Genomic DNA, 25,022 nt, shown 5'->3' with positions numbered 1-25,022 from the left:
AAGACCTGGTCCCGCATCCACAAAGAGTCTCAGAGTAGAAGTGCTGATTGAGGACCAGGTCTCCACCTGTCTAATAGACTTATTCATTATGATCTAAAAGGCAACACTGATCCTAGATCAGCACTCCTACTCTGAAAAGCTTTGTGGATACGGGCCCTGACCTAATACCATTCAGACAGTAGTTCACAGAGGGCTCACCTCAGTGAGACTATGTTTGGTCCTGTGCTGCTCAGCTGGTTCCTCTGTGGGTTCAGGCGGTGGTGTAGTCTGGTTGTCCTCCATGACCATGGTCCCCTCTGGGTTCCCCAGACCCTCCTCACATATCAGCAGCACATCTGAACCCTCCTCCTCCTGGAAGAGACAGGTGAGACAGATTACAGGCATACACTCAGATAATAAACACTTACAGCATGGAGTGTTTACCCATCCCCACTATGTTTGAGTCCTATACTGTAGTTACAGAATGACATTTGTTTTTAAACCCATCATGGTGGACATAAATATGATGTTGTGGGTATATGTGTCAGCTATGATAAGACAAAAGTCATCAAAAGACAAACTATTTTGACGTGTACAGTAGGTGTTTGTTAGTGTGTGGGTCTAGAGTCAAAGAAAGTCTTAGAATGAAAAGTCCTATTTTGTGTTTATTAAACATAATGCACCATATGTATAAATCAGCATTCATTTCCTCATTAAGTGTCTTGGGAAAATGTGTGAACATTATATAGCCTACACAGCACAAACACAATATGAAACAGACTTTTTAGGCTCATATCACACTATCTGTGGGATCTTCTCTGCTGTCAACAATGAAAATGAATCTTTGTCATGTTTAATCTAAACGTCAGAAGCAATTCGTGTGGAACGGTAACTTTATATTTTAAAGAGTGGAATGTTTTTTCTGCTGGTGTATCCTGAGGTAGCTCCTCACTGAGAACCTCTTCCTGCAGTGTGTACAAGTGAACGGCCTCTCTCCTGTGTGGACCCACTGGTGCCTCTTCTTGTTTCAGGTTAATGTCAACTGCACAAGTACAGTGAAATGCCTTTCTTGCAAGCTATAAACCCAGCAATGCAGTAATCAATAACAATGTAATGTTAAAAATAACATAAGGAAAAAGTAAATAAGCATATTATATACACATTCAGGCAGTTCCAGTACCATGCTACAATTTGCAATGATACTGGAGTGACAGAGGGAGACATGTATAGGGGTAAGGTGACAAGTAATCAGGATATATGATAATCAGAGTAGCAGCAGCATATATGATGATTGTATGCAAGTAGGTGTGCGTGTGTAGAGTCAGTATAAAGGTATGTGCATATTATGTGTGTGTGGGGAAATTATGAATTGAGTGTTTTTGTGTGTTGGAGTGTGCAGGGCCCTGTGAGTGTGCATAGAGACAGTGCAAAAATAAAATACAAGGGTGAACTCAGTCCATGTAGCCATTTTGTTAGCTATTTAGCAGACTTATGCCTTGGGGAACGAAATTGTTCAGGAGCCTATTGGTGTCAGACTTGATGCACCGGTACCGCTTGCCATGCTGAAGCAGAGAGAACAGTCTATGGCTTGGCGGCTCGAGTATTGGCGACTGACCTCCGTGATGCTGCGTCGGGCCCTTGGCTGCGCTGGGGTGGTAGTGGGGTCCTCCGTGGCTACAGGGGGTGCTCCAGACTCTCCAGTCTGGATGTCTCTTCTGTGCCGTAGGTCCTCCTCTCCTTCAGACCTCTCCTGCTTGACCCCAGGACCTGCAGCCTGACACAAGAAGATAACAATGTTGAAGGGAAGTCTCACTAGCTCCCCTATGGCAGATAAATGAGGATGTACATTTAAGCAAGTGAATAGATGAGGGGAGCCACCTTTCTGAGATAACCAGGCCACATCGATTTACAAAGTAACTTTATTTTTTTTACGCAACACTATTACACTGACCTCTATCATGATAATGTGCTGGGTTGAGGTTTCACTCCCCTCATCAACAGTGATTTGTTGACCATCTCTCCATGTGTTGTGTCCCACCGGCTTCACAAAGCTCCTGTTGCCTCCAGTGAGACGTCCTTCACCTGAGAGAGTGATTGGGGGAAAAGTGGTGGTTAGGTTAGGTACTGCCAATGCTCAACGGTATATTGTACACTATTGTCACTGTCTGCAATTGGCAAGGATGTAAGGTAACACTTCATAACTTATTGATATACTATTTATTGATCAATGTATTATGTTCCATGAATCACATTGTTTTTATTGACAAAATAGGAAATGCAGAAAATCTTAAATCTGGTTAGAATATGATAGTGTATTTGCGCAAGATAGCTAAATAAATCAGAGGAATTATTGCATACAATCCAAAATCTGAGCAAGACCCAATTCTTGGTAACACATCACATGTAGAGAGGAATGGGTCGACAGGCCGCGCAACCTCTGCAAAATGTACCTCTTGCCATTCCTCTGTATCGGTCGAATAGCTTGAAACTATTGGGACGACTGACAGGGACGCGCTCCCGTGCCACCTTCATTTCCAATATTTTCCTCCGCAATCCTCTGTTTTCTTTCTGGCTTTGAGTTATTTGCAAACGAAACACTGCATAATCGTCGTCTACGACTTTACATATTTCTGCCACGGCTGCATTCGCTAGTACCTCCATGATGGAGGCTATTTGAGCGTGATAAACCATACAGTTATATATGTTTAACAAGCTGGCGTTATAGAGATAACATCTATCAACTAAGTCCTGTCTGCAACGCGAATTAAACACTATGTGGGGTAAGTACGTGATGCTGTGCAGTTAAAGACTCATATTTTGAGTTTCAGGTTGTTTATAAATGTTTGATTAACAAAAACGCTAATGTGGTCACAGTTCACTTCCGTTTACGTCTTTTCTTAGTGTGAGTTTCCGGGAAGACTTGACGCTATGTTGCGTGTTCCTTGCTGCCATTCACAGGTCGGAGGAGTCATGGACTAGGAATATATATATATATATATATATATATATATATATATATATATATATATATATATATACACACACGGAACAAAAATATAAACGCAACATGCAAGTTACAGTTCAAATAAGGAAATCAGTCAATTGAAAAAATTTGATTTGGCCCTAATCTATGGATTTCACATGACTGGGCAGGGCCTAGGGCCTACTTGGTAGCCAGGCCAACCACTGTGGAGCCAGGCCCAGCCAATCCGAATACGTTTTTCCCCACTAAAGGGTTTTATTACAGACAGAAATACTCAAACGTTTCATCAGCTGTGCAAGTGGCTGGTCTCAGACTATTCCACAGGTGAAGAAGCCAGATGTGGAGGTCCGAGGCTGGCGTGGTTACGTGTGGTCTGCGTTTTTTTTTTGTCAGGTTGGACATACTGCCAGATTCTTTAAAATGATGGAGGAGGGTTATGGTAGAGAATTTAACATTGGATTCTCTGGCAACAGCTCTGGTGGACATTCATGCAATCAGCATGCCAATTAGCCCCCTCAACTTGAGACATCTGTGGCATTGTTATGTGACAAAACTGCTCATTGTAGAGTGGCCTTTCATTGTCCCCGACACAAGGTGCACCTGTGTAATTATCATGCTGTTTAATCAGCTTCCTGATATGCCCCACCTGTCAGGTGGATGGATTATCTTGACAAAGGAAAAATGTTCACCAACAGGAATGTACACAATGTTTGAGAGAAATAAGCTTTTAGGCAATATGGAACATTTCTGGGATCTTTTATTTCCGCTCATGAAACATGGGACCAACACTTTACATGCTGCCTTTAATTTTTGTTCAGTATATGTCAGGGGTAGGCAACTGGCGTCCACTAGTTGGCACAGCCACAAAGACAAAAATGGCAATATCGTTAAAATTCATGAAAACTAAAATGAGCTTTTTGGGTTTAATTTAAAGTTAGGCATAGTGTTAGGGTTCCCACACGGCCATATATCCATGTTACAGCGACCACCTGTGCTAATTAGCAATCTCGCATCCTCAACACCTGTGTGTAATCTAACTCGGAAGTGTAGTTTGGTCTGATGGAGGCACCCATAGCTGTATGGAACTGTGCCAAACTGCTACAGTAAGTGTAGCTTTTTTTTTTTAAGGATTCTTTCTCGCTGATGAAAGATAAGGGCCATATGTTTCGAAATATTATTCATGTTTCTAAAAGTTAAAACACAGCGTCTGGATTGTAGTTCACATGAGCCAGTTGTGGGCGAAGCTAATGGCTAAAAACTGTAGGGAGAAGGCAGAATACTGCCTAGAGTGTGAGAGCTAGGTCAAGTTTGGTTTAAAATCACATTTTAATCAGATAAATGGAAGAAATAGGCAGGGTTTATGACTTTATGGCAACTACTGAAGACCCAATGAAGGCAACCCTTGTCCTGGAGTGCTGCAGGCACTTCATGTTTTTGATTTAACTGAACTGGAAGCAGGATGACATGCCTGAGGGGGGCATATTAAATCCATGGGGGGATGGGGGTACAACTGGTATTGCTTCAGAGCCCTAATAACACAAGGTAGATTGGTCCTACTACTGTTCAAATGTAACTAAACGTAGCCTTACGCAGTCACAACCGTCGCTTTATATAATAACACAAAGACATGCGCCCCACTACTAAAATGTGTGTATCCGAAATGCAGCTGTAGCTGCCATAGGCCTACACATATGCGCCCACCAACACACACATATCAGCTCGACAGGTTGAGCACCAATAGCTTATCAAAGATTCTTAGTCTTCATAGATTAAGCTTCAATTATATACCATGGGTATGACAAAACATTTATTTTTACTGCAATAATTACTTTAGTAACCAGTTTATAATAGCAATAAGGCACCTCGGGTTTGTGGTATATGGCCGATATACCATGGCTAATGGCTGTATCCAGGCACTCTGTACCCCCTCGTGCTTTATTGCTTAACTATAGGCTACATTTGTCGGATGTGACACTATGCAATGAGCGTAACCAAGCCGCCACTTCTCCAGGTGCGCAATATTTTCTGTATGAGAGCGTTTCAGAAAAGCTAACTAAATCAAACTAAGTGCATACTCTATAGTCATAGCTGATGCGAAATGTCCTACATGACAGTAAATCATTTGAATCTGCAGCGAATAAGAATAAATGCCCATTCCGACAGCAACACACACATGCTATAGCAAGAGAGCAGTGTGGGGGCGAAAAAGTGTCGTTTTCATAGTTTTGACATCACTTTTACAGTAGCCTGTCACACAATGACTGTGTAATTGAAATGAATGATAAGCGTGTATGTTTGCCTACTTGTTTTAGTAGGCTACACACGGTATTGGTCCTATACTACTGCGACATACAAAAAGGTTGGCCTATCTGAAATGCAGCTACATACACAACAACGGTCACCAAACTCAGATTCGTCCGTTAGACTGCCAGATGGTGAAGGGTGATTTATCACTCCAGAGAACGTGTTTCCACGGCTCCAGAGTCCAATGGCGGCTAGCTTTACACCCCTCCTGCCGACGCATGCGCATGGTGATCTAAGGCTTGTGTGCGGCTGCTCGGCCATGGAAACCCATTTCATGAAGCTCCCGACGAACAGTTCTTGTGCTGACGTTGCTTCCAGAGCCAGTTTGGAACACGGTAGTGAGTGTTGCAACCGAGAACAGGCAAAAAGAAAATACGTGCTACGCACTTCAGTACTCTGTGGTCCCGTTCTGTGAGCTTGTGTTACTTACCACTTCGTGGCTGAGCGGTTGTTGCTCCTAGATGTTTCCACTTCACATTAACAGCACTTACAGTTGACCGGGGCAGCTCTAGCAGGGCAGACATTTGACAAACTGACTTGTCTGATAATGACTTTTGATGACTGGATGAGGTGAAGTGAGGAAAGAATGAGTATGAGGCAGAATTGATGATAAGGTGGTGATGGTGTCTGTAAAATGCTTAACTGATGGAAAGGGACAACTTTGTCCTGTTTGATGCTGACAAACCTGACTAAACTATTTTGACGTGTATAGTAGGTTAGTGTATGGGTATGTGTAGGTATATTTAGTAAGTGTATATTGGTTATAAAGCACTCGTGTGTATGCAGAATAGGGTGAGATAGGGTGAGATCAGATGTGATGAACAGCTGAAGTCAAAGTTAACTTACACCTTAGCCAAATACATTTAAACTCAGTTTTTCACAATTCCTGACATTTAATCCTAGTAAAAATTCCCTGTTTTAGGTCAGTTAGGATCACCACTTTATTTTAAGAATGTGAAATGTCAGAATAATAGTAGTGATTTATTTCAACGTTTATTTCTTTCATCACATTCCCAGTGGGTCAGAAGATTAAATACACTCAATTAGTATTTGGTAGCATTGTCTTTAAATTGTTTAACTTGGTTCAAACGTTTCGGGTAGCCTTCCACAAGCTTCCCACAATAAGTTGGGTGAATTTTGGCCCATTCCTCCTGACCGAGCTGGTGTAACTGAGTCAGGTTTGTAGGCCTCCTTGCTCGCACACGCTTTTTCAGTTCTGCCCACATATTTTATATGGGATTGAGGTCAGGGCTTTGTGATGGCCACTCCAATACCTTGACTTTGTTGTCCTTAAGCCATTTTGCCACAACTTTGGAACTATGCTTGGGGTCATTGTCAATTTGGAAGACCCATTTGCAACCAAGCTTTAACTTCCTGACTGATGTCTTGAGATGTTGCTTCAATATAGCCACATATATATCCACATCATTCCTCATGAAGCCATCTATTTTGTGAAGTGCACCAGACCCTCCTGCAGCAAAGCACCCCCACAACATGATGCTGCCACCCCCGTGCTTCACGGTTGGGATGGTATTCTTCTGCTTGCAAGCCTCCCCCTTTTTCCTCCAAACATAACAATGGTCATTATGGCCAAACAGTTCTATTTTTGTTTCATCAGACCAGAGGACAATTTCTCAAAAAAGTACGATCTTTGTCCCCATGTGCAGTTGCAAACCATAGTCTGGCTTTTTTATGACGGTTTCGGAGCAGTGGCTTCTTCCTTGCTGAGCAGCCTTTCGGGTTATGTCGATATTGGACTTGTTTTACTGTGGATATAGATACTTTTGCACCTGTTTCCTCCAGCATCTTCACAAAGTCCTTTGCTGTAGTTCTGGGATTGATTTGCACTTTTCGCACCAAAGTACGTTCATCTCTAGGAGACAGAACGCGTCTCCTTCCTAAGCGGTATGACGGCTGTGTAGTCCCATGGTGTTTATACTTGCGTACTATTGTTTGTACAGATGAATGTGGTACCTTCAGGCATTTGGAAATTGCTCCCAAGGATGAACCACACTTGTGGAGGTCTACAATTTTTCTTCTGAGGTCTTGGCTGATTTCTTTTGGTTTTCCCATGATGCCAAGCAAAGAGGCACTGAGTTTGAAGGTAGGCCTTGAAATACATCCACAGGTACACCTCCAATTGACTCAAATTATGTCAATTAGCCTATCAGAATCTTCTAAAGCCATGACATCATTTTCTGGAATTTTCCAAGCTGTTTAAAGGCACAGTCCACTTAGTGTATGTAAACTTCTGACCCGCTGGAATTGTGATACAGTGAATTATAAGTGAAATAATCTGTCTGTAGACAATTGTTGGAAAAATGACTTGTCATGCACAAAGTAGATGTCCTAACTGACTTGCCAAAACTATAGTTTGTTAACAAGAAATTTGTGGAGTGGTTAAAATTCATTTTTCAATGACTCCAACCTAAGTGTATGTAAACTTCCGACTTCAACTGTACAAATGTCTCAACAAGAAATCTGCATGAAGTTAATAAACTGTATTCATTTTGTCATTAAAAGTTTCTTGGGAATTTGTTTTTGTAGTTGAATGGAAGTAAGGAGACAGGCATGTGTGAACATTATATAGGCTACACAGTACAAACACAATATGTAACAGACTTTTTAGGCTTATAAATGGTTTATACTGTATATCACACAATTTCTGGATGAAATATTCTACCCAGGAATATTCAACACTGAAATTTGTACTCTCGTTATTCCAAATGCATTTGTGTATCTTTTTTGTTGACAACAATGACAATTCCAGTTTCTTTTCTGCAGGGTGTGATCTAAACGTCAGAAGCTATCGAGTGGAATGTTTTTTCTGCTGGTGTATCATGAGGTAGCTCCTCTCTGAGAACCTCTTCATGCCGTACATACAGGCGAACGGTCTTTCTCCTGTGTGGACCTTCAGGTGCATCTTCAGGTGACCAGCCTGAGTGAAGCGAATTTGACACTGGGTACAGCTGTAGGGTTTCTCGTCTGTGTAGACCCTCTGATGGCTGTTCAGGTTGGATGAGTTGGAGAAACTAGCCCAATCAACAGTAGAGCTATAACCTACATTAATTCCCATCAGATAGTGTCCTGCTTATGCTGTAACCTATTAATGCATATGGGACTTTGCATGGTACACCTCAATTTATGATGAACCCCATTAACTACCTAGGTCCTATTCCATATGTAGCCGGCTTCCAGGCCGGTGAGGTTAAAGCCTAGTGGAGCTTAGCTGGTTAGGACACATTAGTGTAGGCTATCATTAGTAGGCTATATTCCTATGAAGGCCTATAACATTTTATAGGCTATGCGTTATTATAGTCATCCACTTCGTCACATGCGTTTTGAATTGAGCATGAAGGACCAGCGGTGAAGTTTTTTCCTAACAAAAAAGCTTGATGTGAGGGGGACTCATGGTTAAAGTGCACTATTGATTTAGAGTCAATCGCTTTAAAAGTGTGTGCTGCCTAGAAGTGATGGTGATAATGGTAGCCTATATGACTGCTACTGGACAAATCCATAAGGCTCTTGTTTTTTTTCTTATGATGATAAACGCATATGTAAGGACCTTATTTCAATTTTTCCATGAAAGCACAAGGATGTGTGTGAAACTGAAACAAAAACGTGGGATTTTGGCATATTTGAAAATGTCTGTTAGTAGTAGCTAGTAGCCTAGTCAGGATGCATCAATGCAATATTGGCACAGAACATTTTGTTACAGACCAACGGAACAAAAGCAAACCATGAATTTGTAGGTTTATAATATCCCTTGAGTGGCCAAGGTTGACCTATTTTAAGAAATAATATTGGTTGGGGGATTTAAAGTATAAGATCTTTATAGATCTTATGAAGAATTTGTTACAGGATATAATCACTGCCACCTGGTGAGATAAGCATAGAGCTAACGTGTGCCATGCTATCTGATTTGACCAGGGCTGCATTCACTACGTTTTTACATTCTGGAACGTACAGTTGAACGGAAACGATGCTGTACTGAACGACCAGTTAAAAAACGGGGTTGGGTTGTGGAACGCCGTCAGCATGGCCACTGCCCGTTAAATAAGTCACTCATTGCTTCAAGCCACACCCACCAAACAGTCTGTTAAATAAAGTACAATAACATTTTTGGGTAACGTGTCGTTCAGTACAAACCGTTCAACGTTCAAGCGAACTGAATGCACCTCAGCTACAATTCAGCGTTTTGTCACGTGCAAGTAAATCAACGGTTTTAATTGGCTGATACGCATTTTGAGGCAGAGAAATGTAAATGGTTGCTTATGTTCGCAAGTACGCGTGTTTACCTATCCCCACTATACGAGTCCTATACTGTAGTTACAGAACGACTTCATTGTTGTTAAACCCATTATGGTGGACATAAATTTGATGATGTGGTTAAGTCAAACCTAACTAAATTATGTTTACGTGTACAGTAGGCGTTTGTTAGTGTGTGGTAATGGGTAGGTATATTTAGTAAGTGTATATTGGTTAGAAAGCGCTGTAGGGTTTACACAGAATAAAGTGAGATCAGATGTGATGTATCTGAAAGAGAATCTCAACAAAAGTCCGACTAAAAAGTCCCATTTTGTGTTTATTAAACAAACAAGTTTTAAATACACCATTATGAAAACCACACAGAGCTGCATGAACCTGATGAATTGCATTCATTTTCACATTAAAATAATATTGTGGGGAAAAATTAAGTAGTTCAATGTAAGTAATGAAAGATGCATTAGGCTTATACATGTCTTATACAGTGAGTGTACAAAACATTAGGTACACCTGTTCTCGAGCACCAAGTCTAGGTCCAAAATGCGTAACAGTTTCTATCCCCAAGCCATAAGACTCCTGAACAGCTAATCAAATGCCTACCCAGTCTATTTGCATTGTCCCCCCACCTCCTTTTTTGCACTGTTGCTACTCTCTGTTTAGATATCTATGCATAGTCACTTTACCTCTACCTACATGTACATATTACCTCGACTAACCTGTGCCCCTGCACTGGTTAGTAACAGCCTCGCTACTGTTATTTTACTACTGCTCTTTAATTATTTGTTATTTAAAAATGTTTACTTAACCAACAATGCAGTTAAGAAAAATAAGTGTTAAGGGCTTGTAAGTAAGCATTTCACTGTAAGGTCTACACCTGTTGTATTTGGCGCATGTGACAAACACAATTTGATTTGAACTTCCTAATATTGAGTTGCACCCCCTTTTACCCTCAGAACAGCCTCAATTTGTCAGGACATGGACTCTACAAGGTGTCAAAAGCATTCCACAAGGATGCTGGCCCATGCTGACTCGAAGGCTTCCCACAGTTGTGTCAAGTTGGCTGGATGTCATTTGCATTCAGTGTTCAAAGGCACTTCAATATTTTGTGTTGCCCATTCACCCAATGAATAGCACACATACACAATCCATGTCTCAATTGTCTCAAGGCTTAACAATCCTTCTTTAACCCGTCTCCTCCCCTTCATCAACACTAATTGAAGTAGATTTAACAGCTGACATCAATAAGGGACCATAGCTTTCACCTGGTCAGTCCATGTCATGTGTTCCTAATCTTTTGTACCCTCAGTGTATATTCCAATGTCTGGGCCTTGCACTTCCAATGCTCTTAGCTGTTGCTGTAATTGAAAGTCTACCTTTAATGCGGCTTTGATCTAAACGTCAGAAGCTATCAAATGGCATGGCTACTTTATGTTATAGAGTGGAATGGGTTTTTTCCTGATGTATTCTGAGGTAGCTCCCCTCTGAAAACCTCTTCCCGCATTGCGTACAGGCGAACGGCCTCTCTCCCGTGTGGACCTTCAGGTGCCTCTTCAGTTTGTCCTGGCGGGAGAACCTCTTCTCACACTGGGTGCAGCTGTAGGGTTTCTCCCCTGTGTGGACCCTCTGGTGCCGCTTCAGCGTGCCAGCCTCGGTGAAGCGCATGTGGCACTGGGTGCAGCTGAATGATGTCTCTCCTGTGTGGACCCTCTGGTGGATCTCCACCTTCTGGGGGCAGCTGAAGCCTTTGTTACAGAACATGCAGAGGAACCGTTTCTCTTTACTATTGCCTGATGTTGCTCCCCCCCCCCCAAGCCTGGGTTTTATCCCTGTTTGAGTTCAATACCTGATCGAAAAGGACATGGCCGTGTGAATCAGAAGACCCCATCGACATGGACACAGGGTTGTGCAAAGGGGAGTGGGTCGCAACATTTGAATTTGTTTCTAAGCTTTCCCTGTAGTCTAAGAAATCTCTGCCCTGAGAGTGGCCTTCTCTTAGGTGATCTGCATTCCATGTGGGAGGAACATCACCCTCCAATTTCACAGTCACTTCATCTATGACCAGCCCCTCCCCTTTCTTATCTAAGTACACTTCCGAGTATACACTACTACTGTACTTGTTCCAGTCCCTTATAGACAGATCTGTCTGTGTCTCTAAACCCAAGGGCATGTTGGGGTCCTCTGTAGTGTAAGAACAAGCAGGATCATCACCACCAGTATCTAACGTGTCTCCATCCACACGGGAATGAACAGGCCTCTGGTGAAATTCCGGTAAATAGTCTGAGCCGGGAGCAGGAGGACAGCCCAGTCTCCCCAGACCTGGGTCTGATATGTGGTCAGGCCCTGTAATTAAGAGACTGTGAGTTGCGGATGGTGTTCAGTGTTCCACGGACCTCCGTGATGCTGCGTCAGGTCCTGGGCTGCACTGGGGCGGTGGTAGGGTCCTCGACTCCAGTCTGGATATCTTTCCTGTGCCGTGGGTCCTCATCTCCTTCAGACCTCTCTAGCTTCACCCCAGGACCTGCAGCCTCTGCAGACTGACAAGAAGAGAGGAGGTTATTATCGGTACATGAGTAGAATTGGATAACAATGTCTTAGGGAAGTCTCACAAGCTCCCCTATGGCAGATGTACATGTGAATAGCTGAGGGGGCCTTTCTGAAATGAATGGGCCACATTTCATTTACAAAGTAACTGTAATGCAACACTAAACAAAGCCAGGGCTCTCCAACCTTGTCCTTGGAGATACCCTTCTGTAGGTTCACGCCAACCCCAATTCTAAGTAACCTGATTCAGCTTATCAACCAGCTAATTATTAGAATCCGAGGTGCTAGATTAGGGTTGGAGTGAAAACCTACAGGACTGTAGCCACCCAGGAACAAGGTTGGAGAGCCCTGACCTCTATCACGATAACGTGCTGGGTTGAGGTTCCACTCCCCTCATCAACTGTAATTGGTTGGTCATCTCTCCATGTATTGTGTCCTGCTGGCTTCACAAAGCTCCTGTGGCCTCCAATGAGATTTCCTTCAACTGAGAGCGTGATTGGGGAAAAGAGGTGGTTAGGTTAACTAATGTGGTATAGACCTCTTTCTGTGTTTGCAAACATTGCCACACAGGGGTGATGCATGCAATTTGATTAGTGTACACTTGGGAGTTTTCAGAATACACAAATATAAAAAAAATTTTGGATCATAATTTGATTTTAAGCCTTGTATGAATGTCCTGCTTAAAGGCCCAGTGAAGTCAAAAATAATATATATTTGTTATATATATATATATATATATATGTGTATATGTATATATATACACACACACACACAGTACCAGTCAAAATTTGGACACACCTACTCATTCAAGGTTTTTCTTTATTTTTACTATTTAATAGTGAAGACTATGAAATAACACACATGGAATCATGTAGTAACCAAAAAAAGGGTTCAAATCAAAATATATTTGAGATTCTTCAAAGTACCCACCCTTTTCCTTGACAGCTTTGCACACTCTTGGCATTGGCATTCTCTCAACCAGCTTCATGAGGTAGTCACCTGGATGCATTTAAATTAAGTTGTGCCTTGTCAAAAGTAAATTTTTTGAATTTCTTTCCTTCTTAATGTGTTTGAGCCAATCAGTTGTGTTGTGAGAAGGTAGGGGTTGTATACAGAAGATAGCCCTATTTGGTAAAAGACCAAGTCCGTATTATGCAAGAACAGCTCAAATAAGCAAAGATAAACAACAGTCCATCATTACTTTAAAGACATGAAGGTCAGTCAATCTGGAAAATTTCAAGAACTTTGAATGTTTCTTCAAGGCCAGTCGCCATAAATCATCAAGTGCTATGATGAAACTGTCTCTCATGAGGACTGCCACAGGAAAGGAAGACGCAGAGTCACCTCAGAAGATAAGTCCCGCAGAGGATAAGTTCATTACAGTTACCAGCCTCAGAAATTGCAGAAAAAATAAATTCTTCACAGCGTTCAAGAGACACATCTCAACATCAACTGTTCAGAGGAGACTGTGTGAATCAGGCCTTCATGGTCAGATTGCTGCAAAGAAACCACTACTAAAGGACACCAATAAGAAGAAGAGACTTGCTTGGGCCAAGAAACACAAGCAATGGACATTAGACCGGTGGAAATCTGTCCTTTTGATCTGACGATTCCAAATTTGAGATTTTTGGTTCCAACCACCATGTCTTTGTGAGACGCAGAGTAGGTGAATGGATGATCTCCGCATGTGTAGTTCCCACCGTAAAGCATGGAGGAGGTGGTGTGATGGTGCTTTGCTGGTGACACAGTCTGTGTTTTATTTAGAATAAGGCACACTTAACCTGTCTGGGAACCTGGGACGCTTGCGTCCCACCCTAGTCAACAGCCAGTGGAATCGCGTCGCGCGAAATACAAATACTTCATAAATGCTATAACTTCAATTTCTCAAACATATGACTATTTTACACCATTTTATAGATACACCTCTCCTGAATCGAACCACGTTGTCCGATTTCAAAAAGGCTTTACAGCTAAAGCAAAACATTAGATTGTTAGGAGAGTACCCAGCCCAAAATAATCACACTGCCATTTTCAAAGCAACTAGCATGCATCACAAATACCCAAAACACAGCTAAATGCAGCACTAACCTTTGACAATCTTCATCAGATTACACTCCTAGGACATCATGCTACACAATACATGCATTTTTTTGTTCGATAAAGTTCATATTTATATATAAAAACAGAATTTTACATCGGCGCGTGACGTTCAGAAAATATTTTCCCTCAAATGCTTCCGGTGAATCAGCACCACAATTTACAAAATTACTATTCGAAAACATTGTTAAAATGTAATATTGTCATTCAAAGAATTATAGATTAACATCTCGTGAATGCAACCGCATTGCCAGATTTAAAAATAACTTTACTGGGAAATCACACTTTGCAATAAACGAGGTGCTATGCTCAGAAAAATAGGCTAGGCGATACAGGTTAGCGCCATCTTGGAACCATCTAAAATCAAATATACTATTGTAAATATTCCCTTACCTTTGATTATCTTCATCAGAAGGCACTTCCAGGAATCCCAGGTCCACAACAAATGTAGTTTTGTTCGAAAAAGTTAATAATTGATGTCCCAATAGCTCCTTCTTGTTAGCGCATTCCGAAGGCTACTCATAATGTATGAGGCGCGCTGGACTTGTCGTCACGAATGTGCAAAAAACTATATTTACGTTCGTTCAAGCATGTCAAACGTTGTATAACATAAATCTTTAGGGCCTTTTTCAATCAGAGCTTCAATAATATTCAAGGCGGACGATTGCATTGTCTTACTAAACGTTTCGGAACGAAGGGGTACCCATAGGCGCCCGCGTCATAGTAGTAATGGCCCTCCCCCTATGACCAACTTTCCAGGCCTCTCTTTCGGTCAGTTTCTACCGGAGAAGACTCAAACCACTTTGTAAAGACTGTTGACATCTAGTGGAAGCCTTAGGAAGTGCTAAATGAATCCTAACTCACGGTGTGTTTCATAGGCAAAGTGTTGAAGGTGATTCCACAAATCAGATTTCCACTTCCTGCATGGAATCTTCTCAGGTTTTGGCCTGACATATGAGTTCTGTTATACTCGCAGACACCATTCAAAACAGTTTTAGAAACTTTAGAGTGTTTTCTATCCAAATCTACTAATTATATGCATATTCTAGTTACTGGGCAGGAGTAGTAACCAGATTAAATCGGGTACGTTTTTTATCCGGCCGTGCAAATACTGCCCCCTAGTCCCAACAGGTTTTTAACCAGCATGGCTACCACAGCATTCTGCCATCCCATCTGGTTTGTGCTTAGTGGGACTATCATTTGTTTTTCAATAGGACCATGACCCAAAACACACCCCCGGGCTGCGTAAGGGCTATTTGACCAAGAAGGAGAGTGATGAAGTGCTGCATCAGATGACCTGGCCTCCACAATCACCTGACCTCAACCCCAATGAGATGGTTTGACATGAGTTGTACCACAGAGTGAAGGAAAAGCAGCCAACAAGTGCTCAGCATATGTGGGAACTCCAAGACTGTTTAAAAATAATTCTTAATGAAGCTGGTTGAGAGAATGCCAAGAGTGTGGAAAGCTGTCAAAGGCAAAGAGTGGCTACTTTGAAGAATCTAAAATATATTTTTTTATTTGTTTAACACTTTGTTTTGGTTACTACTTGATTCCATGTGTTATTTCATAGTTTGTCTTCACTATTATTCCACAATGTAGAAAATAGTCAAAATAAAGAAAAACCCTTGAATGAGTAGGTGTCCAAACTTTTGACTGGTACTGTATTTCCACACTGAGGTTGGAATGGTACTGTAAAATTGTGAAAATTATGATAATCCCTTTCAGTGTAAGAGCTGTTTGAAAAGACCGCCTGAAATGTTCAGCCTGTTTTGGTGGGATGGAGTTTTGGCCTGCCTGGTAACATTAATTAAAGTCATGATTCACCCATTTTGAATGTTATATTGTTTGTGTGCATCTCTGAGCGATATTCTTTCCATTCCCTGCGTCTTTTCATATTTATCTGAGCTATTGCCATTCAAGCAGGCAATAATTCGGCCAGTATGACTTAGCGGCTTTATTGCAATGCTGTCACTCCACTGGAAGCTAATAGGACTACGACTTTTAGATTGCGAAATCTTATATCATGCATGTCAGATTTGTCACATACACATGGTTAGCAGGTGTTAATGCAAGTGTAGCGAAATGCTTGTGCTTTTAGTTCCGACCGTGCAGTAATATCTAACAAGTAATAACCTAACAATTCCACAACAACCACCTTATACACACAAGTGTAAAGGAATGAATACGAATATGTACATAAAAACATATAAATGAGTGATGGCCGAATGGCATAGGCAAGATGCAGTAGATGGTATAGGGTACAGTATATACATATGAGATGAGTAATGTAGGGTATGAAAACAAAGCGGCATTGTGTAGCCTCTCTGGGCTATGTGGGATGCTACCGTCCCACCTGCGGGACACAGCCAGTGAAATAGCAGGGCGGCAAATTCAAAACAGCAAAAATCTCAATTCAAATTTCTCAAACATACTACTGTTTTACACCATTTTAAAGATACACTTCTCCTTAATCGAACCACATTGTCCGATTTCAAAAAGGCTGTACGGCGAAAGCAAAACATTAGATTATGTTAGGACAGTGCCTAAAAAATAAAAGCCACACAGCCATTTTCCAAGCAAGGACAGGCGTCACAAAAAACAGAAGTACAGCTAAAATGAATCACTAACCTTTGATGATCTTCATCAGATGGCACTCATAGGACTTCATGTTACACAATACATGTATGTTTTGCTAGATAAAGTTCATATTTATATCCAAAAAAACCATTTTACATTGGCGTGTAATGTTCAGAAATGTTTTGCCTCCATCTCCTTAATGCAAACGCTGTGACAGATTTCAAAGAAGCTTCACGGGGAAAGCACACTTTGCAATAATCTGAGTACTGCGCTCAGAAAACAACAGCAGGCAATACAGATACCCGCCATTTTGGAGTCATCTAAAATCATAAATAGCATTATAAATATTCACTTACCTTTGCTGATCTTCATCAGAATGCACTCCTAGGGTTCCCAGGTCCACAATAAATGTTGTTTTGTTCGTTAAAGTCCATCATTTATGTCCTCTTTGTTAGCGCGTTCAGTAAGCTACTCCAAATGTAGGAAGCGCGACAAAAATTTCACAACGAAAAGTCAAAAAAAGTTATATTTACGTTCGTAGAAACATGTCAAACGATGTTTAGCATCAATCTTTAGGGCCTTTTTAACATAAAACTTCAATAATATTTCAACCGGGCGATTCCAATGTCTTGAAAAATGTAATGGAACACAGCTACCCCTCACATGAACATGCCCCAATGAACTCATGTCCTTTCCTGAGTCAACAACTTCCAACTTCCTTTGTTCGCTCTCTGTTCACCATAGAAGCCTCAAACAACTTTCTAAAGACTGTTGACATCTAGTGGAAGCCCTAGGAAGTGCAAAATTAACCCTAAGTCACTGTATACTGAATAGGCCCAGTCTTGAAAAACTACAAACCACTTCCTGGTTGGATTTTTTCTCAGGTTTTTGCCTGCCATATGAGTTCTGTTATACTCACAGACATCATTCAAACAGTTTTAGAAACGTCAGTGTTTTCTATCCAAATCTACTAATAATATGCATATCCTACGTTCTGAGCCCGAGTCGTAGGCAGTTTAATTTGGGCACGTCATTCATCCAAATTTCCGAATACTGCCCCGTCACTAAAAAGTTAAAGTGGCTAGTGATACATTACATCAAGATTGCAAGATGTAAACGCAGGAGGTTGTCTTCTCTCAATTTAACCTCTATGGGACCGGCGGGACGAATTCGTCCCACCTACGTAACAGCCAGTGTAATCCTGTGGCGCGAATTTCAAAACCTTTGAAATGCTATTACTTCAATTTCTCAAACATATGACTATTTTACAGCTATTTAAAGACAAGACTCTCGTTAATCTAACCACACTGTCCGATTTCAAAAAGGCTTTACAACGAAAGCAAAACATTAGATTATGTCAGCAGAGTACCCAGCCAGAAATAATCAGACACCCATTTTTCAAGCTAGCATATAATGTCACAAAAACCCAGAAGACAGCTAAATGCAGCACTAACCTTTGATGATATTCATCAGATGACACACCTAGGACATTATGTTATACAATACATGCATGTTTTGTTCAATCAAGTTCATATTTATATCAAAAACCAGCTTTTTACATTAGCATGTGACGTTAAGAAAAAGCATACCCCCCGCAAACTTCCGGGGAATTTACTAACAATTTACTAAATTACTCACGATAAACGTTCACAAAAAGCATAACAATTATTTTAAGAATTATAGATACATTACTCCTCTATGCACTCGATATGTCCGATTTTAAAATAGCTTTTCGGATGAAGCACATTTTGCAATATTCTGAGTAGATAGCCCGGCATCACGGGCTAGCTATTTAGACACCCACCCAGTTTAGCCTTCACCAAAATCACATTTCCTATAAGAGAAATGGTCTTACCTTTCCTGTTCTTCATCAGAATGCACTCCCAGGACTTCTACTTCAATAACAAATGTAGGTTTGGTCCCAAATAATCCATAGTTATGTTCCATCAGCGACGTTTTGTTCGTGCGTTTTAGACATTATCAGAATGGTAAATCACGGTCGCGCATGGCGCATAACGTGACAAAAAAATTCTAAATATTCCATTACCGTACTTCGAAGCATGTCAACCGCTGTTTAAAATAAATTTTTATGCCATTATTCTCGTAAAAAAGCGATAATATTCCGACCGGGAATCTGCAATTAGCTAAACAGCCGAAGGAAAATACTACACGGGGTCGAATCGGGCACGCGCCCAAAACGTTTGTTAAATGGAAGCAAATGGAACGAAACGGGGAGGGACCTACATGGACTGTAAAAAGAATGGGGACACACCTGCATTTGTCCATTAGAATCTCTCGTTTTACTTGCACAACTGTTTGGACTAATGATTACACCCTTGTCCCTCACATACGTGTGACATACGTTTCCAAGCACTTGCATACCAATGTCTGACGTCATTGAAGCACGCAACGTCACACTTATTGAGAATTAAGCAAAGTCTGCCGCGAGGAGTAGCAGGAGGAGAAAGGGGAAAACCTGAAGGAGGGGGAGTAGAAGGAGAGGAGGAATGATTGATAAGTGATTCTATTTCATTATTAAATGGAGATCTCGCAACAATTATTCTCATTCACATTGCTAGTAGTTCGGTGACAAATATCAAAACTAAGCAGGGTTTGGCTTGGTTAAAACCCAGGATGAGAGACCAAAGGCATAGCTGTAGATAAATAAACTGTCCAGTAGGAAGTGCTACCCATCCATAATCATGAAAACTCATATCTGAACATGTATATACAAATATTGTATTTTTCTTATAGTAATTAACATGTTTTTTTATATGTTGACATTAAAACAATGTGAAACTTTAAGAAAATCATTTATTTTGTAGAGGTTACATTATCAGAGCATACAGTGCCTTCAGAAACTATTCATACTCCTTGATTTATTCCACATTTTGTTGTTACAGCCTGAATTCAAAATGTATTCAATCTTTTTCTTCCCTCACCCATCTACACACAATAACCCATAAGTGAAAACATGTTTTTAGAATTGTTTCAAATTTATTGAAAGTGAAATACAGATATTTCATTTACCAAAGTATTCACATCCCTCAGTCAATTCATATTAGAATCACCTTTGGCAGCGATTACAGAGGAGTCTTTCTGGGTAAGTCTCTAAAGCCGAGCTCACATTGGCAGCTTGAAATTAATCAAATCTCATGTCTTTGCATATCCATTAGAATCTGTTATATTTCCTGTATTCTGAACAACCAAAAAGCACATGGAATCTGATATTTCAAGCCACATTTCATAGGTGGTTAGAAGTCAGTCGGATACAAATCTGATTCCTGGCCATTTGACCGTTCAGACACAAGTCACATCTGATTACTTTCCCTCAAGTGGTTTTTAAACTGTTATTCGGCATATCTTGTTGCTTGCTGGCTACTCTGACAATTTGACAAAAACATGTGGTACGTTAGCTAACTAGCTTGTTCATTGTTTACATACAAATAAGTGAATGTGCTAAACAGCTATGTAAACTGGCTGGTTGACTGCTGGGGCTCGCCAAAAAAGGACTCGTTTTGAAAGTTTGATAATCTTATCCTTTGAGGCTTTAAACGTGTTCTTACCCTATGATTTTGAACATTCAAAACAACAAGGAAACGTCCTTGGCAAGCATTGTTGTCACCTTAGCTTGCTACATCAGCACAAGCACCACCACCAATCAGCCTACACCACTGCACACACACCAGTTGTTACTATGACAACTAGTGTAGCCTTGTCAGCAAATGACTGCTGTCTGAACACACACACATCCGATTTGGTCAATTGTAACTTGCTGTTTGGACAGTCAGTAGTCAAATAGATTTGAAAAACAAAACTGATTTGGGTGTTAAGGCCTGCAGTGTGAACAAGCTTAAGAGCTTTGCACACCTGGTTTGTACAAAATTTGCACATTATTCTTTAACAAATTCTTCAACCAAGTTGTTGTTGATCATTGCTAGACAGACAATTTCAAGTCTTGCTATAGATTTAAGTCAAAACTAACTAGGCCACTAAGGAACATTCAATGTTGTTTTGGTAAGCAACTCCAGTGTATATTTGGCCTTGGGTTGTAGGTTGTCTTGCTGAAAGGTACATTTGTCTCCAAATGTCTGTTGGAAAGCAGACTGAACCAGATGTTCCTCTAGGATTTTGCCTGTGCTTAGCTCTATTCAGTTTCTTTTTATCAACAAAAAAACTCTCTAGTCCTTGCCAATGACAAGCATACCCATAACATGATGCAGCTACCAACATGCTTGAAAATATGAAGAGTGGTACTCAGTGATGTGTTGGATTTTCCCCAAATATAACACTTTGTATTCAGGACAAAAAGTTAATTTCTTTGCCACATTTTTAGCAGTTGTACTTATTTTCCTTATTGCAAACAGGATGCATGTTTTGGAATATTTTTATTCAGCACAGGCATCCTTTTCACTCTGTCAATTAAGTTAGTATTGTGGAGTAACTACAATGTTGTTGATCCATCCTCAGTTTTCTCATATCACAGCCATTAAACTCTAACTGTTTTAAAGTTGGAATCGTGGTGAAATCCCTGAGCGGTTTCCTTCCTCTCCGGCAACTGAGTTAGGAAGGACGCCTGTATCTTTGTAGTGACTGGGTGTATTGATACACCATCCAATGTGTAATTAATAACTGCACAATGCTCAAAGGAATACTGCTTTTTACATTTTTACCCATCTACCAATAGTTTCCTTTATTTGCAAGCTATTGGAAAACCTCTTTGGTCTGGTCTTTCTGGTTGAATCTATCTGAAATTCATTGCTCGATTGAGAGACCTAAACAAATAATCGTGTGTGTGGGGGGGGGGGGGGGGGGGGGGGTACAGAGACGAGGGTGTCAGCCAAAAATCATGTTTGACATTTATTGCACACAGAGTGAGTCCATACAACTTATGTGACTTATTAAGCACATGTTTACTCCTGAACTTATTTAGCTTGCCATAACAAAAAGGGTTGAATACTTATTGACTCAAGGCATTTCATCTTTTCATTTAATTAATTTATAAAAATGTGTAAACATAATTCCACTTTGACATTGTGGTGTCTTGTGTGTAGGCCAGTGACAAAAAAATCTAAATGTAATCCATTTTAAATTCAGGCTGTAACACAAAATGTCGAAAAAGTCAAGGGTTGTGTATACTTTCTGAAAGCACTGTAAGAAACACTTTACTGTACACACAGAAACATATTATAAAATGTTAATCACAGGCAAGCCCATCTCTAACACTGTGATTCAAGTACCTAACGATATAGAGAAAATTGAGTATTAAAATGGCCATATGTGTTGATTCTATAAGGGCACAAGGTGAGACCCAGATGCAGACACAGGTCTCCGATGGTTTGAGTCTCTGATATTTATTATAATCCAAAGGGTAGGCATGAGAATGGTCGTGGACAGGCAAAAGATCAAAACCAGGTCAGAGTTCAGGATGTACAGAGTGGCAGGCAGGCTCGAGGTCAGGGCAGGCAGAATGGTCAGGTAGGTGGGTTCAGAGTCAAGGCAGGCAAAGGTCAAAACTGGGAGAACTAGCAAAAACAGAGTGATGGAAAAAGCAGGAGAACGGGTGAAAAAACACGCTGGTTGACTTGACAAACAAGACGAACTGGCAACAGACAAGCAGGGAACACAGGAATAAGTACCAAGGGACTAATGGGAAAACAGGTGACACCTGGATGTGGGTGGAGACAATCACAAAGACAGGTAAAACATATCAGGGTGTGACAGATTCAAGAATTAAGTATCATGTTTTGGTTTGACTGAGAAGGGTTCCTCAGTTCCTGCAATTAAACAAAAATAACCAAGTTAGCACAGTCAATTTTGTATTTAATTTCAACAAAATGGTTGCTCGATTGAGGGACCTTATAAATTGAGGGACCTCAAGTAGAATATCTTCTCTCACTGGTAACACTACATTTTCTGTAAATTATGGTACCCTCGCTTTGATAAAATACATTTTAGAATACTTTGAAAAAGGTTCAACATTATGTTACACACAGCTTCACTGCCTTAATTCAAGTAAACATGAATTAAGGCACTATCATCTCATTATAAAACACCAGCATCAAACAACAGGACAAGGTTGTCACTTCATCAGTGAAGCATTTTTACAGACACCATCTCACCAACCATCACCATATCATTGACTCTGCCTCATCACACTCATTCTTTCCTCAGTTCACCTCATCCAGTTCTCTATACATCCAAAATAATAAAAAATAATAAAAAAATAGTACTACATATTACACTATTCATGGGCTGTGTGCATTTTCTGCTGGAGTATCACAAGGTTGCTCCTCTCTGAGAACCTCTTCCCGCAATGCATACAGGCAAACAGCCTTTCTCCTGTGTGGACCTTCAGGTGCATCTTCAGCTGCTGCTGGTGGGAGAATCTCTTCTCACACTAGGGGCAGTTGTAGGGTTTCTCCTCTGTGTGGACCCTCTGGTGCCTCTTAAGGTGGTGCTGGAGGGAGAACCTCTTCTCACTCTGGGGACAGGTGTAGGATTTCTCCCCTGTGTGCAACAATAACATTGTTGTCATCAATCGCCCACCAGGTGCCCTTTGAGTTCCTCAATGATCTTGACACCTTGATAAACTCATTTTCTGACGATGTCTCACCGCTCTTTGTACTGGGTGACTTCAACCTCCCGACGTCTGCCTTCGATTAATTTCTTTCCAATTCTTTCTTTCCCCTCCCTTTGAAATCACCCTTTCCCAGTCCCCTCCCACTCACAAGGCAGGCAATACAATTGACCTCATATTTACTAGAGGCTGTTCACCTACAAATCTCACGGCAACCCCAGGTCTCTGACTACTTTGTTTCCTTTTCTGTCCCTCTCTGCTCCAACCCTAGTCACTTAGCCCCTACCCAGATGGTCATGCGCTGTCGCAATCTTCTCTCTCTCCCACAACTCTCTCCTCTTCCATCATCTCTCCCTTCTGCTAAATCATTCTCCCTCCTGTCTCTTGATTCTGCTTCTTTGACCCTTACTATCCTCCCTTTCCGCATCCTATGACTCGCACTGTTCCTTTTCCTCCTGGAAGACTCAGTCCTCTCCTTCTGCTCCGTGGCTGAGTGACTCATTGCGTGCTTAGAGAACAGGTCTGTGGGCAGCTGTGCGAAAATAGAGGAAAACTAAACTTACGGACGACCTATCATCCTTTCACTCCCTCCTCTTACTCTGTATCCACTGTAAAAGCCACTTTATCACTCTAAATTTCAAACTTCTGCCTCTAACCCTAGGAAACTCTTTTCCACTGTCTCCTCCCTCCTTAATTGTCCATCCCCTCCCTTGCTGCGGTTAACTTTGTCAACCACTTTGAAATGAAGGTTGATGACAATCGCTCCTCATTCACTCAGTCTATTGAGTCCACTGGTCCCACTCACACAGAACTACCGTACTCCTTGACCTCTTTCTCCCCTCTCTCTCCAGATGAAATTCTGCGACTAGTGAGGTCTGGGCCGCCCGAACACCTGCCCGCTCGACTCCCTTCTCCAGACCATCTCTAGAGACCTCCCATTCCTCACTTCCCTCATCCCTGACCACTGGCTGTGTCCCCTCTTCACTTCAAAATGGCCAGAGTCGTCACATCCTCAAGAAACTGACACTCGACCCCTCAGACGTCAAACTACAGACCGGTATTCCTTATTTATTTTCTTTCCAAAACACTAGTGTTCTGTCTCTGACGAACTCTCTCGCTATCCCTCTCAGAACAATGGGTCACTCAACCGAGACTGCTCTTCTCTGTGTCACGGAGGCTCTCTGCACTGCCAAAGCTGACTCTCTCTCCTCTGTTCTCATCGTCCTTGATCTATGCACTGTCTTCAACACGGTCTGGACTACTGCAACTCTCTGTTGGCGGGGCTTGCCGCTTGTGCCATCAAATCCTTATCAAGAACGCTGCAGCAGGCTTGGTGTTCAACCTTCACCAATTCTCCCATGTCACATCACTCCTCCGCATACTCCACTGGCTTCCAGTCCAAGATCGCATCCACTACAAGACCATGGTACTTGCCTATGGAGCAGCAAGGTGAATTGCCCCTCCCTACCTTCAGGCTATGCTCAAACCCTACACCTCAACCCGAGTACTCCGTTCTGCCACCTCTGGTCTCTTGGCCCTCCCCCCCTACGGGAGGGCAGCAACCGATCAGCCCAGTCCAAGCTCTTCTTTGTCCTGAAACCCAAATGGTGGAACCAGTAGAGGGGCTAAAATTTTGTTTTTGGACAACCGGCCACAGTGGCAGGTAGATTAAAAAAAAATGTACCAGGCACT

General features: G+C 41.5%; 2 protein-coding genes across 3 annotated transcripts in view; both read right to left on the bottom strand.

Annotated features, from left to right (window-relative positions):
- Window positions 1-25,022, bottom strand: part of LOC115191218 (zinc finger protein 528-like) — a 73,299-nt gene that overhangs the window by 37,966 nt on the left and 10,311 nt on the right. The window contains exon 5 of one of the 2 annotated variants that reach the window (XM_029749158.1): window positions 22,557-23,260. The exons of the other annotated variant lie outside the window; for it this stretch is intronic. Within the exon in view, the coding sequence (XP_029605018.1) occupies window positions 23,151-23,260 (110 nt within the window). The 3' untranslated portion in view covers window positions 22,557-23,150. Of the gene's footprint in view, window positions 1-22,556; window positions 23,261-25,022 lie in introns of those variants that run through there. 2 annotated transcript variants of the gene reach the window in all.
- On the bottom strand, window positions 625-2,898 carry LOC115191377 (uncharacterized). Its single transcript, XM_029749255.1, has 3 exons — window positions 2,430-2,898; window positions 1,931-2,061; window positions 625-1,753 (listed from the first exon to the last, which is right to left on the bottom strand). The coding sequence occupies exons 1-3, from the start codon at window positions 2,668-2,670 to the stop codon at window positions 1,493-1,495; spliced, it is 633 nt and encodes a 210-aa protein (XP_029605115.1). The 5' UTR covers window positions 2,671-2,898; the 3' UTR covers window positions 625-1,492.

This window comes from Salmo trutta, chromosome 4, assembly GCF_901001165.1.
Source record: "Salmo trutta chromosome 4, fSalTru1.1, whole genome shotgun sequence".
NCBI classification, from domain to species: domain Eukaryota; kingdom Metazoa; phylum Chordata; class Actinopteri; order Salmoniformes; family Salmonidae; genus Salmo; species Salmo trutta.
This window is presented reverse-complemented; position numbering and strand designations above follow the sequence as displayed.

Excerpts from the sequence above, each read along its gene's own strand:
- LOC115191377 (XM_029749255.1), bottom strand. The coding sequence starts at position 2,670 with ATGGTTTATCACGCTCAAATAGCCTCCATCATGGAGGTACTAGCGAAT. Across the intron at positions 2,062-2,429 it reads ATACAGAGGAATGGCAAGAG|GTGAAGGACGTCTCACTGGA; the intron begins GTACATTTTGCA and ends TCACTCTCTCAG. Across the intron at positions 1,754-1,930 it reads AGCACATTATCATGATAGAG|GCTGCAGGTCCTGGGGTCAA; the intron begins GTCAGTGTAATA and ends TTCTTGTGTCAG.